The sequence below is a fragment of the Delphinapterus leucas genome, chromosome 12 (assembly GCF_059928025.1).
Source record: "Delphinapterus leucas isolate spDelLeu-1000000601 "Yukka" chromosome 12, BTC_Dleu_Yukka2, whole genome shotgun sequence".
Classification (NCBI taxonomy): Eukaryota; Metazoa; Chordata; class Mammalia; order Artiodactyla; family Monodontidae; genus Delphinapterus; species Delphinapterus leucas.
In genome coordinates, this window is record NC_143140.1 from 40,546,714 (window position 1) to 40,567,145 (window position 20,432).

Below are 20,432 nucleotides of genomic sequence, written 5' to 3' on the forward strand. Positions count from 1 at the left end.
TGAAAGGTGAGTGTTCTAGGAATGCAAATGTCCACCTGGTTCTAGCCCCTCCTTTTACAGATGAAGAAACTAAAGACTAGAAAAAACTACAAGGCAGATTTGTCCAGGTTCACATTGCTGGTAGGTTATTATCTGTCCGACAGCAGTCCTTTGTCTAGTAACAAAATGCAAGATACTGTAATATTTTACCACTTATATTTAAATTCTAAACTTGTCAGATAATGTGTGTGTATTCAGTAACTTTTTTTTTTTGAGCACTGAATTGTGGCATTGTGTACACACCACATTTTACAGGGATCAAGTTGTTGTTGTACGATAATTTCCTTCCTGCCCCTTCTCCTTCCAGTATTTGATCTGCTTTCTTGCACAGCGCGAAGCCTGTTCCCTTATTTAGGCTAACAGTGGGTGCAGAAGGGTTGAAACATTATACTTTCTAAACTGGTCCCTTGTCTTGGATAGGATCCATCTTGACAAGATTACAGCTCTTCTGGTGATCATCATCATCATCATCTAACACCTGCCTATGCACCACGAGCCAGGGATTGTGCAAACTGCTTTAATGTATTATCTCATGCAGTCCGTGTAGTCCACGCAGCTGCTGGTAAAGAACTCCGTTTCAGAGTAGTACAAAGAGCCGGCAACACAGTAAGCATAATGGCAGCTGCAGTGTAACTGGGAGAATTGTCTCTGACAATTGGCTCCCGACTGGGTCTGAGGGCATTTCTTCTTCAATCCCTCAGTTTCGTTAGCAGCCACTGTGCACCTGCTCCGTGCCGGGCAGAGTGCTGGCTGCAGTGTGCCAGCTGAATGAGCGAACCCCAGCCTGCCTTCCATGTGTGACCCTCACCCTTGCTCAGAGTGGTAGATGATCCTCTGTCCCATTTAGGCTTGTGCTGATTGTGTGAGGGAGCTCCAGAGGTCAGAATCCAGCCCTTTCCCCACCAACCTTAATATTCATGTCTTCCAATTGAAGAATCAATATTAATTGTTTTTCTCTTGGAACTATCTGGTTTATAAAAGTGGTTTTTCCAAAAAGGAAGAGATATGTCAGATCATCATTTTTCATTTTCAATTATAAAATGAAGAAACAAGGCAAATGGGGATTTAAATATTTTTTTATTATTTGTTTTAGATAAAAGATCTAGTCAATGGACTAGTCAAAAGATGTAGTCAATTTTGTTGTGCAGTAGAGACTAACACAACATTGTAAAGCAACCATACTCCAATAAAAGTTAATTTAAAAAAAGATCAATGAAAGAGCCAGGATTCGTAAACTTAAACTCCGTGTATGAGACCATGCTGCTCTTTGTGCTATGCACTATACTTCAGATGGGAATACAGAAATGAGCAAAATCTGTGACGTAGGAGTTCCAGAATGGATCTGCCACCTGCCAGCTAGCATTCAGATCTCAAAGGAGACCTGCCTGCACTTATTTAATGGAAAGATAAATGTGTTCACGGAACTGTTACTATAAATTCATTTAGAAACAGGACAGAGGCTGCACTCGCATTCCTCCCAGGTCTGAGCTCCTGGCAGATTTAGTTCACTGTACCTCTGGGAGGGAATACATTCTAGCTAGATGGCAAAGTGTGATTGTTATTCAGAGCTTCCTAATACCTATTTCTTTTACAGTTTAAATGAACTTTTTGGTTGAATTCATCAATTTGTTGAAAAAATGCTTTTATACACTTACTATGGGCAAGTCAATATATGGGATACTGTGCATGGTATTACAAAGATAGGTATGGTTATTATCCAAAAGATGCTTGTATCAAGAAAGGAAGATAAAAAATGAGAAAGCATAAATAGTTTTTATTAAAAGTAGAATGTTCAAGGAGGAAAGAAGATACAGATCAGTGACGCTTAGTTTCTGAGGACTCTAGATATGTATAGAATAAAAAGAAATTTATGAACCATCTTCCCAGAAAAATGCATGATCAGTTTTTTTTTAATAGCTGTGTTGGAATAAAATTGATGTATTATACTTCCCATATTTAAATTGTACAATTTGATAGGTTTTGACCTAAGTATACACCCATATAACCATCACTATAATCAAGATACGATCATATATCATATCACTCTTAAGATTAGTTACATTTAAATGTAAATTATTAAATACAGTATTGGGTGTGTTGGAGCCTAGGTCAAGAGCCCAAATATGTAAAAAGTGCTTCAGCAGAATGACATTGTCATAGATGTAACTCTGCTGGCATAATAGAGAAGATAAATGGGAAAAGGCTGTGTTCCAAGTTCTCCCAGGCAAAACTCAATGGGGTACCCAAAAGTCATGTTACCAGGGGAATGGAATATTCCAGAAGACTGCCTCCCCATTGGGAAGAAAGATAAATACCTTTGATAGCTTTTTTTAAAAATTCTCTATTTTCTTAAAATTCTTTTTTTTTTTTTTTTTTTTTTGGCTGCATTGGGTCTTTGTTGCTGCATGCAGGCTTTCTCTAGTTGCAGTGAGCGGAGGCTACTCTTCGTTATGGTGCGCAGGCTCATCATTGCAGTGACTTCTCTCGTTGCGGAGCGTGGACTCTAGGCGCGCAGGCTTCGGTAGCTGTGGCTCGCAGGCTCAGTAGTTGTGGCTTGCGGGCTCTGGAGCGCAGGCTCAGTAGTTGTGGCACACGGGCTTAGGTGCTCCGCAGCACGTAGCATCTTCCTGGACTGGGGATCTAACCCTTGTCCCCTGCATTGGCAGGCGGATTCTTAACCACTGCGCCACCAGGGAAGTCCTACCTTTGATAGCTTTTTGCAAAGAGAAGTCTTTAGAGTATCAGAGAGATTTTATGTAGCAATGTTCCCTTCTATGATCATATGTAGTTAAAAATTGTTCATTTCTAACTGTTTCGTCCTTCATGTGAATAAAGGCTACGTTTTAATTTTTTATGACTCCTAGAACATCTATCCCAGAACTTTACAAAAAAGATGTTTAATGATGATGATTATGGTGATCAGAAACTGAAACAACATGTGCAGTCCATATGGACATGCTTGGTAATTTACTGCTTAGTACCAGAATCTTCTGTAAATGAAATCTAAGTACATAGAAATATTTTAACTAGTCACAGTATCCATTATTATTCCTGTTTTTATATATTTGGAAATGTTTCAATCATACATCCCAAATCAGAAATATTTAGCAATGGTAAATTATATCATCTGAAACTTTTGAGAGCATCTAATCTCCCTGATTCTTCAATTATTTAAAAATATGCTGTGGATTTTTTCAGAGCATGAAAGAAATGTAAGCATACTTACATTTCAGTGTTCTTTCAATACTTTAAAGTCTCATCAGACTTGAGGTTACTTGAGATAGATGAAATAGCACTGGGTGACTAAACCAATTTCTGTGGCAATAGCTCAACCATAGAAATTAGCAGTCATCACTCTTCCACCTGCATCCACGTTGCACACTGCATGACTAAAAGTAATTAAACTAGATATGAGATAAACCCAGCAATAAGTTAGGGAGATGGCTAATGTATATTTAAAATGTATGAGAAGGCACTTCTTGTGATCTTTTCAAACCATCCATTTAAAAAGATCATTGTTGTTTTACTGAAATGTGTAGGACTGTATTGCACAGTTTTAAAGGTTTGCAAAACAAGTTTTTGGCTGACAGACATTCTTTGTAGGTTAAGTAACTTATTTTGGAAAGAAAAATAAAGTACAACTCCAGCCTAGCCTGAGATGGGCTCTCAAGGGGGCTCGTATTGCTATTGATAGATGCTTGACCTAGTAGTGAAACACGGAGGGCTGCACTTGACTCTGTCTGTACCTACCTAGACTGCGATTCCTTCTGGTCTGTATTCCCAGGGTGAACACATATTATAGCTTTCCAATAAGTGTGATCTATCTATATATGTGAGTAATTATACTTGAAAGAGAGAAAATAGGATGGATTGTTTTGTCTTCCTTGCTGATTTATTTTTTCTCTCTGCCTAGATTTTGTCTTTGTAGATTAGGATCTGAATGACTACAACTTTATCTAACCCCCTCCTATGTATTTTAATAATCAAATTGTATACATACTCCATTTTAATTTAGTTGGTTAAAATACAGTTTTGCTTACCTCTGAAGTTTTTTTAGAGGTAGCTATTATGTACAAGGAAGAAAATTTGACTTGTAAGACAAATGAACTTTTATTTGAATCTCAGCTCAGAGATATACTGTCTATGGGACATAATTGTCTGGTATTCAGCAGAACCTCCAAAAATATGAGATCTGCTGCCATCAGTTTCCCCTCCATGGCCTGTCATAGTTTCAGTGGGAATATGGTTTAGGGGAGATAGGTGGCTATGGTAGGTAGGATGGTGGTTCTAAGAATTAGACCTTGTCTGAATGGTGTTTTTAAGGCTTTTTTCTGAGTCTTATTTCTGCCAGAGTCTTATTATGATAGTTTGGATGGTAGTTCTAAGAGCTAAGCTTTGCCTGAGTCTTGTTTTCTAAGTCTTGTCTCAAGGTGATGAGACCTTGAGAAGATTACTTCAACCTTGCTAAGCCTCAGTTTTCTCCTCTCTAAATGATAAGAGTAGTATCACGTGAAACATAGGGTCTTTGTGAAATGCATATAGAGAAATGGACATAGTGTGGCACAGAGTAAGCATGCAATGTAACTTGACAGTAATGATAATATAAAAACGATGACAAAGTAATTAACCTGTGTGTCTCCTCTACTTTTCTCCTCTTCTGTTCTACTCCTCCCTTCTTTCCTTGTATTTTTCCACTGAGAGGAGTCAAGGCAAAGGATTATAGAGTCAAAATGAGCGGGTAGAGGACTTAGCAAGAGCAGCTCAATCGAACTCTACAATTTAGAGTTGGGAGTAAAGATGCCCCGTAAGCCTGATCTTGAAAGATACTCTAGTACCTTTGCCTTTTGTAAACCTAGTGAGCAGCAACTGTATAGAATAAATCTACTTCTTGCATGACCTTGTTCCTGGTTAATGTTTCTATTCTGACTAACCTATTATAGACTTAATCTCATACATCAATGTATTTCTTTTTTTGTGAATTTATATTTACCAGTTCTCTACAATCTATACTTTCCCTTACTTCGTAGTACATTTTCATTATGTAAATATTTACTGCTTATTAAGAAATTATATAGATTAATGTATTCAAGTACTTATTGATATTTCTTATTTTATAACTTTAAAACAATTTAAACTATTTTGCTTTATTAAATACAGAGCACTGAGCAAGAAACTAGAGAGAAGTATGTAAATTCTGGATAGATTTTCTAGAGTCAAATCCAGCTCCACCTCTATATGCTCTGATTTTTAGACCAGTTACTTAATGTTCTCTGCTTCAGTTTCCTATTTTATACACAGACCCAGTGAATTTCCAACTGCATGATGGTTATGAGAATTAAAGGAAATGATTTAAGGAAAGTGCCTTACACATAATAAATACTGAACAAATGTTAACTAGTAATATTACTAAATTAAGGAAAAATTTCAAGCTTATGCGTTCTCATGAAAATAAGAAAACCACTTTTGATAAGCTGGAGTTTTCTCAAAACTTTCCAAAGTTGAAAGAATTTACATATGTCCAGTTTTGGAAAAAATACAGGAAAGGAAAGCCTGACAGGATATCAAGTTTAAATGGACGACAACTCCATATTATCACATAAAACAACTAGTCTAAAAATAGGACAAAAAAAGCACCCTAAGGGCTTCCCTGGTGGCTCAGTGGTTGAGAGTCCGCCTGCCGATGCAGGGGACATGGGTTCGTGTCCCGGTCCGGGAAGATCCCACATGCCGCGGAGCGACTGGGCCCGTGAGCCATGGCCGCTGAGCCTGCGCGTCCGGAGCCTGTGCAGATGAAAATATCAGAGAGTAGTTTCAGAAGTTCTATTTATTGCTTTATAATAAATTAACATATTTTTAAACTGGAAATTCAAGAAGAAATTTGATCAACAACTTTTTAATTATAATTTTTTTCTCTAGTATTTAACTTATCGTTTAATAAATATTGTCTCCCTTTTATAATAATATTTAAAATCACAGATCTTAAATAGTTTTTTTATCATCTAGTATATCCTCTGATCCAGAAGCTAAAACTATGTACCAAAAATGATTTTCAAATTTTTAATTAAGCAAAATTCTTTCCAAGCATTGTCATTTTAGATAAGGTTACTATTCTAGGATTTTCATATAAGTAAGTCATGGCAGGATAGTAGTAATATCATAGTTTGTGTTCTTTTAGTTATTTTGTGACAGTAGATCAAAATTTTCATCTTGGGAATAATTGCAATGGTATTTAGTAAACTTCCATCTTAAAAAAATGCAAAAAGTAAAGAAAAAGGAAAAAATATAAATTCTACTCACCACTATCTCCCAAGAGTAATTATTAGTATCATTTTAGTGTATTTTCTTCCCTTCAGTTTTTTTTGGTTGTTGTCCATATAACATGCAGTATGATGTTTCAGAATACTTGCTGTGAGCAGTGAGGCTGTTTGAATCAGGACCTCTCCACTTCTTACCTGTGTGACTTTGTTTAGTTACTTAACTTCTCTCAACCTTGGTTTCGTCATTTGTAAAGTGGGAACGATATCAGTGTTTTTATTAAACCATTACTGTGAGAATTAAATAAGTTGAATAGTACATATTAAGTACTCATGAAGATGTATATAATGGTTTATGCTAGAAATACAGTTCTGTATAAGCTATTTTTGCAGTTAGCATTTTACCACTTGCAATTTCTCATCTGAATGATTATTTTTCAAAACATGATTTTTAATGTTTATGTGAAATACATTGTGATTTTATTGTGTTTCCTTATTTTGAACATTCAGTAGATTTCCACTCTATTTTATTTTTTTAAAGAAATAATGTATGTAGCTTTTGTTCTTATCTTTGATTTTTCTCAGGGCAAATTCCAGAAAGAGAAATTACTAGGTGAAAAAGAACATGGATATTTTAAAAACTCCCTTGTGGTGCGATCTGCAAAATTGCCCCTTATCTTCCCTTTAGTAGTATCTGAAAGTGTTCACATTTCTATACATTTGTTGACAGTGATTTTTTAAAACTTCATTTTATTTTAAAATCAAGTGTGTCTCTCATATCTTGGTAACTTCTTTTTATAACCATCCATGTGGTATATGAAATATGTCCTCTGAGTGTTAACTCAGGCCAAAGACAAATAGCAGTCTGATCCTCAGGCTCATGCTATGTGCCTGTATCAACTCCACTACTCGAGTTTTCACTGTGCAGCCATCAGAGTGTGTGAAAGTAGTCAGCTGGTATTTACCAAATGAAGGTTATGAATCTGAGCTCTATTCCCCAAAGATTTATGAACTATAAAATGGTATTTTTATTATGTTCTGTCACTGCATTGTGCTGTTTAGCTGCCTTCCATTTTATGTGGTTAAGTTCCTGAAGATACATTTGCATGAAAGCTACTGTGTGTACTCATTTTGTATTGTATTGTGGCAAACGCTATTAATCTACAGGGTTCCTATTCATTTTGGAATTCATTTCACAGCTCACTAATTGTGTGAATGAGAAGAGGAAATATATGCTTTTATTCCAAACCATGCCAAGCAGATGGCCCAAAGTTCCTTGCTGCCCGCATTGTCAGTGGCTCTCTTCTGTAGGTAGTGAGCCTGGCATTGGTCTGTCAAACACATTGTGAGGGTCCATTTAACACAGCACTTGACAGTCACTGAGCCTCTGGTTTGTTATGACTTATAAACGTTTTATTTTTTATCATCCACCTCTAAAGTGGTCAGTCATTTGAGCAGGTGCAAACACAGTAGAATTCATATTCGTCTTACTTGAGAAGCCAAAATGAATTTGTATTCATATGGAAATTTGGGGAAAAGAAGACAGTACAGGGGATTAAGCTTAGTTTCTTGAAAAGGGATTAACACATGTATTGAGATTCAACACTCTAGCATCATTTCTCAGATTGAACCCTTTGAAAAGCTGAATTGCAGAAAAAATTAGGGTTTATATCTTTAAACTTTTTAGGTGAATCTCTTAAAATTTCTTTTTTCTTCCTATGCAAGGAAATTATTTACTTATTTACTTTTATATACAGTATGTAATTTATGTAACCATTCAAAATGTTCACATTGGCATTCCTTGTGTGTGTGTGTGCGTGCGTGTGCACACACGCACGCGCACGCACGCATGCAATAGAACAGAGTAAGAGACAAAGGGTGTGACAAAAAATGAAATAATGCATGTCTTCTCACATTTCCTACTTCAGCAGAGATACTAGGATGATATGAAGTTGGGTTATCACTTCAGGAAAGGGAGGGCAGGTCGGATGTTCTAATGGAGCCCATGAAGTAATTTGATCACAATATCTTATTTAAGAGAACCACAGCATGTGGAGATACTGTTTTCTCCCTTACATGAAGAAAAACTGGGTATTTATTTCTCTCACCCTTTCTTTCTCTCCACTTCTAAACCACCTATCATGGGTCTCCCATGTTGTATTGATGCCACATTTCCTTTTCTCTCGGCTTTCAGACGGATGCTGCTCTCATGTATGATGCTGTGCACGTGGTGTCTGTGGGCGTCCAGCAGTTTCCCCAGATGACAGTCAGCTCCTTACAGTGCAATCGACACAAACCCTGGCGCTTTGGGACCCGCTTCATGAGCCTAATTAAAGAGGTGAGTCAGGAGAAGCACATCTGTCCTGTCTTGCTTGTCCTCAAGCTGAATGAATTGAGATTATTGCATTTTTCCTAACAGGTGACCTTTTACTTTTATCTCTTAAATTAAACTTTCTACCTTTCCCCATACAAGCAAAATTAACATTTTTACTAAATAATATGGAAGGGAAAAATTACATGATAAATAAATGGATTTACTACAAAATATCTGTGATTGTGTGAACAGATGAAAATCAGTGACCTATGATTTATGACATTGTTAGTTTTCACCTTTCTGAATCTTTATGTATGTTACTTTTCATTTATGTGGAAGCAGATGTTTGAAGAATGGTTATATCATAGGCCACATGATATGCAGTGAATTTTTAACAGGAATGCCCTTTGCACTACACTAAATTACACCCAATTTGTAAGTTTTCAAGAATTGTTTTTTAGAGCTCTGGTTCCTAAGTATAACGTCTAGTTATTTTAATTCTATTAGAGTTAACATAAAACAAAATATATGGATTCATGAAAGTGCAAAGTTTACTTCATGTTGCATAATACAACCATTTTTATGGCCATGTATCATTTCTAATTATGTCTGTTATAGTTTTAGACCAAGCATGCCCATAGTGAGAAAAAAAAAAAAAAACTCTTAAAGATCACACACAAACATACACACTCACTTCATGCACACATATTCTTCCCATTCTTCCTCTCATGAAGGAAATTCCTTTGTCAGCTAAGGATACTTTTTATTTGATTACAACAGGAGTTTTTTTTAATTAAAAAAAATTTTATTAAAGTATAGTTGAGTTAGGAGTTTTTATATGAAAGTTTAACTATGAAAATTTAATCTTTGCTATGAAAAGTCACAGCTGTTATTACCATATAAAATTTTTCTTTAATGGCTTAAAAGAAATCATCAGCTCATCATATAATAAACTACTCATCATGAAAATAAAAGTGCAAATAGAATCATAATTAAGAATCATCAGGTCCTTGGCAAAGAATATCCGTGAATTTTCCTTGTCTAATTGTTATTGAACTCTCAGATAGATGAAATGATACTCCTAGAACAGTATGCAGTTCTTTTGTTACTCCACATTCTATATTTACTTCTGGTGTAGAAAACTAAGCATCACAGGGCTGCAAACATAGCATCCTGGTTTGGCTAGTTGAAGAAGAGCTTTTTGTGAATGCAGCACTTGACAACTGAGAAGTGTCAAACAACCCTGTAAGAGGCTGTTGTATGAAACTCGCTATTGTATTTATTGTAGCGTGTTATTGAGGATCTTGTCCACTAAATCTGGGGTCCACAACCCCCGGGCTATGGACCGATACCGGTCCACGGCCTGTTAGGAAGCAGGCCACATGGCAGGAGGTGAGCAGTGGATGAGCGAGCAAAGCTTCATCTGCTGTTCCCCATCGCTCGCGTTAACGCCTGAACCATTCCCTGCCACCATCCATGGAAAAATTGTATTCCATGAAACCAGTCCCTGGTGCTAAAAAGGTTGGAGACCGCTGCATTAAATCACACAGGGTCACTCTTATGAGGACCGAAAAGAGACATTTCTGTCAGGTCTCAGCACCAGGAAAAGCTGAGTTTCTCCTGGGCAATTGGTGTGTCTTAAATTATGGATCCTGTATGTTACAGTTCATCATATTTTCTTCTTTGCTTTGGTTGCTGGAAAGTCCAGAATTGAATTTGTGATTGGATTTATTAGTTGTACAGTTTCACCTGGTATACATTTCCCTGTGCTGTCTTTAACCCAGATTTGTTTTACTGTTCTGCACTTCTGCTTCTGTACTTCTTGATCCCATTGCTTATTTTTATACTAAATATGGATTTTTGTTAACCGCCTGCAATTATTTTCTTTGGACGAAGTTGAGTTAATAAAATTTTTTTCTTCCTTACTGGAGACCTGTTAACACAGTAAACTCAGTGATGACCTGTTGCAATATGCATAGAGATATATATTATAGGGTTTTTTTCTATTTTATTTGTAATTTATTAGCCTAAATCTATTTTAGAATCCCTACACATAAGTATCCAAGAAGCACATGGAGCCTAAGAAATGTAGTAATAATGATATCCATCTGTAATCCTTATTGAAATGTTACCCTTTATCTACTGGGCTTTACTGCTTTTGAGTCTCAGTATATATTCTTTCAAACATAGTTGTGAGTATATGTTACATTATTTTAAATTTTCATATGTAACTATTTTCCCAAGCTACTTGCAAATGACAAATAATATAAAACATGTAGGGGCTTCCCTGGTGGCGCAGTGGTTGAGAGTCCGCCTGCCGATGCAGGGGACACAGGTTTGTGCCCCGGTCCGGGAAGATCCCACATGCCGCGGAGTGGCTGGGCCCGTGAGCCATGGCCGCTGAGCCTGCGCGTCCGGAACCTGTGCTCCGTAATGGGAGAGGCCACAACAGTGAGAGGCCCGCGTACCGCAAAAAACAAACAAACAAACAAACATGTAATTGGGGCTATATAACCAGCAGAATAGGAAATCATTTTATATTAAAAAAAGAAAACCTCATTATTTGCTCACCTTTGAGAGATGAACCCATTGTGTAGCTAGATTATTGTATTCTCACCCCCTTCTACCTGGAGAGAGCCTTCTACTGGAAGTATAGTTTGATGTGAAGTAATTTTGATACATTTCTCCCAGCCTCACACAAAGAAAAATAAAGTAATAAGTTAATTATTCTAAGTGGAAAATGTATAATTGAAGCAGTAGCGCATAATTTTTCCTAGATTCAGTTTCTTTCATTGTAATAAAATGTTTACTTTGTATTAGTTTGGTGTTAGGAGTGGTATTTTATAATAGTAGTTCTATTTGTAATCTCCAGCAAGATAGTCACTATCTCATAAATATTATAAGTGACCAAACTCTTCTCACTTTGCTAAAAGAGGTTTGCTATTTAAAACATACGCCACAAATTTCTCATAAAGGAAAATTATACCTGGTAAATGCATTATTTAAAATGAAAAATTTACAATAAATTTTTACTGAGACTAGGATATCATATTTAGAAAAAACCTCCATCATAGTTCAGAAGAGAATAAAAATGTATAGCAATGTAAATTTATGAGAAGTAACAAAAGGTAAAACATTTTGTACAAAATTGTTTTATCTTCTCATCCTTTACTAATTTATGAGTTTTGTTTGTTTGTTTGTTTTCCCCATAGGCACATTGGGAAGGCCTCACAGGCAGAATAACTTTCAACAAAACCAATGGCTTACGAACAGATTTTGATTTGGATGTGATCAGCCTCAAGGAAGAAGGTCTGGAAAAGGTACTTGAGACATTCAGTTTACTTACTTTAATTATTAAATAAACATATCCTAGTGAAGAGATAAAGCAATATTTCCTGTTGTAGATACATTTCATTGACATTTAACTTTATTAACTCTAAAAATATACATCTTCAATTCATTATATATTTATTGAATATAATAATTGACTATTAGGACTCAAGGATAAAGGATATCTTAAGGCAATTTAAATGTTTTTATTTTCTCATCAGGTTTTTCTGATTCTCTGCATACAATGTATATAATATTAATTTAAAATAATAAATATAATATATTAATATAATCTTAATTAGCTGTAAGATTTGATATAATAATTAGAAAATGTTTGATGTAATATGAATCTTTGTATATGCAGCTTATAATCACAGGCCTTCATAGACTTTCCCACTTAGAGCAGACCATACAGAAAGATTAAATACTGAAACATGTTTCTGCTGCTGGATCATATTCAAGAGAAATGCCTGAATTAATATACATGAGTAAATTAGGTATGAACACAAATGCTACACATTACATTGGGTCTGTCTTTCTTGATTCAATTTATAGGTATTGAGGTAAAGTACAAGAAAGGCTCATAGAATTTGGGTGTGTGTGCTTACTTTAAGAACATTTTAGTGTAAGTTTGTAATATATGCATTTAGCTGTTTTCTGATGGATTCATTGAAAGTTACAGATTAAAAAAGATATTTTGATAAGAACTTGAGAAAAAATTCTTTTTGAGATAACATCGCTTTAAAGATAGTGAGTTATGTTTCAGCTAACAATTGAACATGGAGCATCATTCATAGATGGAAACTGAAGAAGGAAATTGAATCAAAATAAGGGGTATTTTAGCCTGAGAGAAAATAGTATATATGAATGTTGATTCAAATGATGCAGGAGTGAGAAAACACGCATTTTTGATATCACCAGGACAAGAAGTATATCATGGCCAACTGATGACTGAAGTTAACAGGGGTATTACCTCTTCTCATTGAGAGTTTCAGGTTGTACCCTTTTTCAAGATCATGCAAAATTAGGAATCTTTTATAATAAACTGGAACTAAAATATTCATGAGGCTGTCACTTCCTAATTACCTTACTTCCAAGATAACAACATTAGTCTGTACCCAAAACTGGAATTGATAATGGTGGAGTTTAGTCAGCTCATATGGGCTTATGTCAGTGTTTACTGTGGATGTTATTATCTTATTTTTGGAAATACCTAAGTCACTAGGATGAGCTTCGACCACTGCTTGTATTTCAACACATCAACATAAAAATGGTGATGCTCTTCATGTTACCATAGACCCAGTCCCTTGGACTCAAAGAAAATATTAGAGAAGGTTTTCCTAGGTTCTAGTGTGAATTACTAAAAGATCCTGAATATAATGGTTACCAAGTATATGTGAGGATCTACCATATCGATAAGCAAGGTATCACAACGTGAGTTATAAATGTTGACGTGACATTCATCAATATTTTGTGTTCAGACAGAATTAGGCTCAAATCCTTGTTCTGCCATTTACTATTTATAGACAAGTTTCTTAATCCTTCTAAAACACTGCATCTTCAACTGCATCCTGGGGTGGTAACAATATCTGCCTCATTAAGGCTCCTAAGTTTTGTTGATTTTACTTTTATTTTTTCCTAAAAAGTATAGTTACCAATCCATAGATGAAAAAACAGAGTTCCTACCTTGATAGAATTCACACTTTGGAAGAGTCAATGGATGGTGATTCAGGAGGCTTAAGTTACTCTTCTAGTTGTATCACAACAAGTGTGTGAACGTCATCCTTCCATCCAACTTCTCTGGGCCAAATTCCCCATCTCAAAGAAAGTAGAGTGCGAAGGGCTTCCCTCTTGGACAGGCTGAAGTGAAAATATGGTGTCTAAAAGAACCTGGAAATACGTTAATAGGGGTTGAGGCTAGGAATTTTAACTATCCTCAATTCTATCTTTTCATGCTACTGCCTTTTCCTAGTTTTTTCTTAGTCATCTTTGACCAGCACACTTTATTTATTCATTTAATTCTCTAACAAATATGCAGTGAACTTCTATCTTGTGCCCCTATGAAGGTTTTGCTCTAGTGAAGAAAACCTGCCAATTATAAATTGATTCATAAAATTATATTGGGTTGGCCAAAAGGTTCATTCAGTTTTTTCCATAAGATGGCTCTAGTAGCATTTAGTTGTCTTTAACTTCATTCGAAATAATTTTTTTAGATTGTATGTGACAGCTGTCATATCAGCGTGCATTTAAAAAAAGACATCAAAATTGGTGAATTTTTGTGTAGCCATTTTAATATTGAAGATGGAAGAAAAACAGCAACATTTTCAGCATATTATGCTTTATTATTTCAAGAAAGGTAAAAACCCAACTGAAATGCAAAAAAAAGATTGTGCAGTGTATGGAGAAGGTGCTGTGACTGATTGAACGTGTCAAAAGTGGTTTGCAGAGTTTCGTGCTAGAGATTTCTCGCTGGATGATACTCCATGGTCTGGTGGACCAGTGAAGTTGATAGCAATCAAATCAAGACATTAACTGAGAACAATCAATGTTATACCACACGGGAGATAGCGGACATACTCAAAATATCCAAATCAAGGATTGAAAAGCATTTACACTAGTTTGGTTATGTGATGCGCTTTGATGTTTGGGTCCACGTAAGTTAAGCAGAAAAAACCTTCTTGACCGTATTTCTGCATGCGATTCTCTACTTAAACATAATGAAAATGTTCCATTTTTAAAACAAATTGTGATGGGCAGTGGCAAGTGGATACTGTACAATAATGTGGAATGGAAGAGATTGTGGGGCAAGTGAAATGAACCACCATCAACCATACCAAAGGCCGGTCTTCATCCAAAGAAGGTGATGTTGTGTATATGGTGGGATTGGAAGGGAGTCCTTTATTATGAGCTCCTTCCACAAAACCAAACAACTAATTCCAACAAGTACTGCTCCCAGTTAGACCAACTGAAAGCAGCACTCAATGAAGAGTGTCCAGAATTAGTCAACAGAAAACTCATAATCTTCCATCAGGACAACGTACGACTGCATGACCAGGCAAAAACTGTTACAGCTTGGCTGGGAAGTTCTGATTCATCCGCCATATTCAATGCAGACATTGCACCTTCGGAGTTCCATTTATTTAGGACTTTACAAAATTCTCTTAATGGAAAAAAATTTCAATTCCCTGGAAGACTGTAAAAGGCTCCTGGAACAGTTCTTTGCTCAAAAAGATAAAAAGTTTTGGGAAGATGGAATTATGAAGTTGCCTGAAAAATGGCAGAAGGTAGTGGAACAAAAGGGTGAATATATTGTTGAATAAAGTTCTTGGTGAAAATGAAAAATGTGTCTTTTATTTTTACTTAAAAAACCAAAGACACTTTTTGGCCAACCCAGTAATATAGGATTGGGCAGTGAAATGTGCTAAAAAGAAAGATCTCTTGCTTGTATGTCATTAAAATGATATATTTTGAATCGTTTTCTGAAATGTGAATCTTAGGATTGAAACAGTTAATAGGAGGAAAATCCATACTTCTGATGTTTGTAACTGTGGAGCAGATAAACCAGGAAGGAGCAGGTATATTTCTGACAAACAGAGAAGTAGGACATATTCAGGGAACTGAGCTTGGAGTTAAAATGCTACTCTGGACACAGTTTTCCACTTAGATAGGGTTCATAGATCAAAGTGAATTCTTTCTCCTTTATCTTGACGGAGAACTTGGTTAGAACCCAGCCCAGTTAGCCATGGTCTAAGAAGGGTCACCAGTACCGCACACACAACCAACCACATCTGGTTTGTTTGTTTGTTTGTTTAATTGGAGCGAGGAATAACAAATTTATCAAAAAAAAACGGCAGTCTGAGAAGACGGTGGACTTGTGTCCCAAAGAACCATCTTGCCTGAGTTAGAATTCAGGCTTCTTTTATACTAAAAGGGGAGGGAGTAAAGTCAAACATTTCCTGGTTCCGGTCAGCCTCCAGAGGGGATGTGTTAATTTCTTCCTTCCTGCAGTTATTCACAGGTGGCAGGTCTAAGGAGGGTCACCAATACCGCATACACAACCAACCACACCTGTCCAGACAAGCTCTTGGGCCATGGCAGTGCCTTCTCTAAAGCAAAAGAAGGAGAATAAGGGGATAAAACAGTAGGCAACTTTGTCTACCTCAGGCAATAATAGGACAATTTCTTTCTTTAAGATCCTGGTATTGAAACTACTAACAATAGGAAAAGGAAACCAGAATAAGTGATTTTCGCAGCTTGAATTTTTCTGGTCAGTTCAAAGACCGTATTGTATATTCCACTTTCAAAATATGTTTAGAATCCATCCTTTTCTCCCTAAATCCATTGCTACAGTCATGGCCAGGGGAACCTACCCTGGACACATACACTGGAGCCCCAACAAGCCTCTGTTCTACTCCTCCTTGTAATCCATTCGCCAAATCATAGCAGCCAATGGATGTCTTTAAAAGCAAAATGATCCATGTCATTTCTCTAATTTAACTCATCCCTTTATTTCCATTGTATTTTGATTAAGATCCAAACATGATTTACAATGAATTCCCTACCTCTCCCACTCAACTCTCACCATCTTCTCAGGTGTTTTCTATGCTCCAGCTATACTGGCTGTTTCTCATTTCCTCACAAGGTCAAGACTTTCTATTACTTTGGCAGTAGAGTTTTCCCGGTCTGGAATACCCATTCCTATCACCTTTGCCTGGCTAACTTCTTACTCATCCTGGGGGTTGCAGCTTACATTTACTTCCTTAGATAGGTATTCCCTAAGCCTAATCAAATTTAAGTTTCTCATAGTGTCCTCTACTTTTTCTTCCTGACACTGCCTATAATTGTGTATTTACATACTTCTTTTTTTTTTTTTAAGGCTGCGTCCCTAGCCAGAATACACATCCTATTAGGTGCAGAAAAATGTGTCTCCTTTCTCACTGTTTACATATTCAAGGCCTAGCAAAGTGTCTGGCACGAAGTACATCCTCATGAAATGTTTATTGACTGTTGAACAAATGAAGGATCTCTATGAGAATCATAAGAGATACTTCACATAGAATACTTACTCAGGTGTCTGGTGCAGTTATTTTCCAATAGCAGAGCTTTTTTCCCCCCACTTTTTCCAGCTTTGCTCCATACTTACAAAGTGGGAAGAGAAATCCAATAGTCAGACAATCAGTGGGCTGGGGTAGTGGGTCAAGAATTCAAGGGGTAAAGGATCTTATAGCACAGGAGAAAGCAGCACTGAAGTCTGAGCTTATAAGGATGCACCAATGGCATCTCTGGTCTTCTACGTAGTGCAGTTGAATACTTTCTGACACTTCATTACATCGATGAGTAAAAATAAATATTCTATTTATAAATTTTCCTTTTTTTTATTGTAAGTTTATGTGTGGAAGTAAACAAAGACCACTTGGATGAGAACAAACAGAAGTTGTTATTCAGAGCTTGCTATAGCAAGGGAGCAACTTATATTTGGCAGAGATTCAAGGGCAGGCAAGGGAGTGGAAAAGTTTTATTTGGGAAAGCCTCAGGTGTGCTCTGATTGGAGATTGTTGGCATGAGAAAACTGGAGGTGGGCTAACAAGAAGCAAGGTATCTTGGGTGATTGGTTTGGTGTGAGTTTCTCTGGTTGCTCCTGAGTTGGAAGAGAGGGGGAAAAAAAAGGAAGCTGCAAGTTATTGAACAAATCTTGACCATTCTGGGCAGATTGCTGCAGAGGTTGTGGTTTGGCTTCCCATGATGCTTGCTCAGAGGATCTGGTTAAAGTTCTATTGTCGTACATGGTCTGACTGTTATCTATTTGTGTATTCAGTCTGTCAGTGGAACTTGGAAGAAGAAGGAGAAATAGCAAAAAGAAAAACGGCTGAGAAAAATGGACATAATTGACATGAGGAAATAAAAAATGTCTTCATAACTGACAATAAAATTAATATTTTTAGGGTTTTTTAAATATAATATTTAACTGGGATATGATTTACCATTGGAAATGGCTTAACTTACTTACCTAGTCTTCTGAGGCTTAGCTACGTTTTAGGAAAGACCAGCTTCAGATGGAACAAAAGCATGACTAATGGCAAAAGATATTAAGAAATATTCAGAAGGTTCTTAGAATATTACTTCAAAAAGATTCTGCTGAGAGCAAAAACAGTTGGAAGGGTTTCACACAAAATAGGTTTGAACTGAGTTGATGACACTACACGAAAATGGTGCATTTCCATTGCTAGCTGAGCTATCTAAAGGCCATTAAAAAAAAAAACAAACTTAGACTTCGAAAAGAATTCCTTCTAAGAAACTATAATGCAATAATAAAATTGCCTAATCCTACCATATTATTGAATTTTATTATTGAATGTCCATTGTGACAACTATGTACATCATGCGCTTTCCAAGAAAAAAAAATCAGTCTCTTGCTATTATACTTTATTGATTGTTCAAATGGATTTTTATTATACTAGAGAATATTTTCTTCTAAATAGAAATGTTAAACTAAAATCATACCTGTGTACCTCTCTTGCCCTTCCTGTAGCATCAGAATTTGTTATCTGTTCTGGTTATTTTGCTGAGAGCCTCTTAAAATGTGATATTTATATTAAAATAGAACTTGGAGAATAGAATGTTCTGCCTCCTCAGTGGAAAGGCCTAATAAATCCTTATTGAAACTGGCTTTTATGAAACTGGCTTTTATGGTAATATATTAATTTAGAAAAAAACATAAAGATCAAACTAATACATTTATCTGGCCAGAAATGGTGCTAAGGGTCCTGGAATTGTATAGGCCTGTGAACAGTCATGCCACGTGTTTGCCTCAGCGCGCTTTTATAATAAAATCAGCTTCTAACTTGTGCATCTTTAGGGAAAATCTTGGAAAAGAAAACTGGCTATAAAAAGCCATCTTATGTAATATATGTTTGCCAATTTCTACAAAATTAAGTATTTATATAAATAATATAAATCAAAATAACCCATATTTGCAAACCTTTAAAAAGTTTAAATTTGTTATATTTTACTTTCAAGTGAAGCTTCATTTCAACTTTTAAAATCTGTGTTTTCTGAATATTCACTGCTTGCATTTTTACCCACCAGTAGAGAAACTGCTATCAGCAATCCATAGGCTTCCCGCTGAAAACACAAATATTTTGATAATATATGGAGAGAGTGAGAATTAGTAGTGAAACCATGCCTGCCTGAGTTTACAGGCATATATGTTCCAGGAACAGAACATGTTTCAAAGTGCTTTTTGAAGATTTTTTTTCTTGGTAGAATATATATATATTTTTAAAAGTGGTAATTTCTGTAGAAAATTTTACTATTGCGCTTTCTCTTGCCAGTAAAATCCTATAGTCATTAGCTCCCTGTGAAAAAGGTGTCTGAATGGAATTTACAGTCTTCCAAATTTATCTAAATCTGAAAATCCACACTAGATAAGTGAGATTTTTTTTTTTTAATCTGTAGAAACCTAATGCATAGCAGCTTTTATCTTTCTCTCTTTGATGGCATTTGGTACATATATCTTGGTCCCCATGGCAACAATGACCCCCAACTTTCCTAGGAACTGAGATTTCTTTTGCCTCTCTGTAGGAAAGCAATGCTAATGGTGATGTTGATCAGTAATCTTTAAGCCAGTGGGAAATGTGTTGTTTGCTTCTTAAAAAGCAAAACTGGATCCCAGGCAGGACCCAAACTTAGTGTCTTTTTTTAGAGATGTTAACCATTTAATTTGTCCAACTCTTATAAAGAATCATTACATGCCCTATTTCACAACTGTACTGACATTTTTTGGTTTGTGTCACTATATTTATAGTTATTATTTTGCTTGATAACTTTTAACCTTCAGGTTGGTAAAATATTTAAGAAAACTCTGTATGATGTTTATGTTTAAAAATCAATAGGATTGCCTTACTCGAGGGCACACACTTTCTTACTTTGGTCCATCAGAGAATATCAAATATTGATTTTTTTCTTTCAATTACTGAATTTGAATTAAACATGTATACTAAATGTAATTGTAATACATTGGTTTTATTTCAAATAAATCAATGAACTACATTTTTATCCTTGCAAAAAATGGCCCTTAATTTAATATTGTCATGTCATTATATTTGAGAACAGTTAACTCACTGATTCAAATTTTATTTTAAAAATCAGAACTACCACCTGTCTCTTAACTCTTTATGTTTAAGGTTGACTTTGCCCTAAACAAAAATAAAAATCTTAGGGGTGAAAAATCTATGTTTAGATTAGTCATCCCTTTCTGTAAGATCATTATATTATATACTTATTCATTTATTGCTTTCACATCAATGCTGTAGTTCTCAAATGGTGAAATTCCAGAACCCATGTTAGCTAGTTAATAGACAGTTTTAGAAAAGTTGTTAACTGAAGGTTTCTTTGTGCTGTACTCATAGGCCAAATCACTTCTGTATGAAAAAGACTCAGTTCCCAGGTAATTATTCTTTACTCTGATTTCTCCCTGTCAGGGAGCACATAGGCAT

General features: G+C 35.8%; 1 protein-coding gene across 1 annotated transcript in view; it reads left to right on the forward strand.

The window, feature by feature from the left end:
• The window catches only part of LOC111164031 (glutamate receptor ionotropic, kainate 2), a 195,836-nt gene that overhangs the window by 91,676 nt on the left and 83,728 nt on the right, over nt 1-20,432 (forward strand). Inside the window, exons 6-7 of the mRNA XM_089921662.1 lie at nt 8,488-8,631; nt 11,820-11,927. Of these exons, the coding sequence (XP_089777788.1) occupies nt 8,488-8,631; nt 11,820-11,927 (252 nt within the window). The remainder of the gene's footprint in view (nt 1-8,487; nt 8,632-11,819; nt 11,928-20,432) is intronic.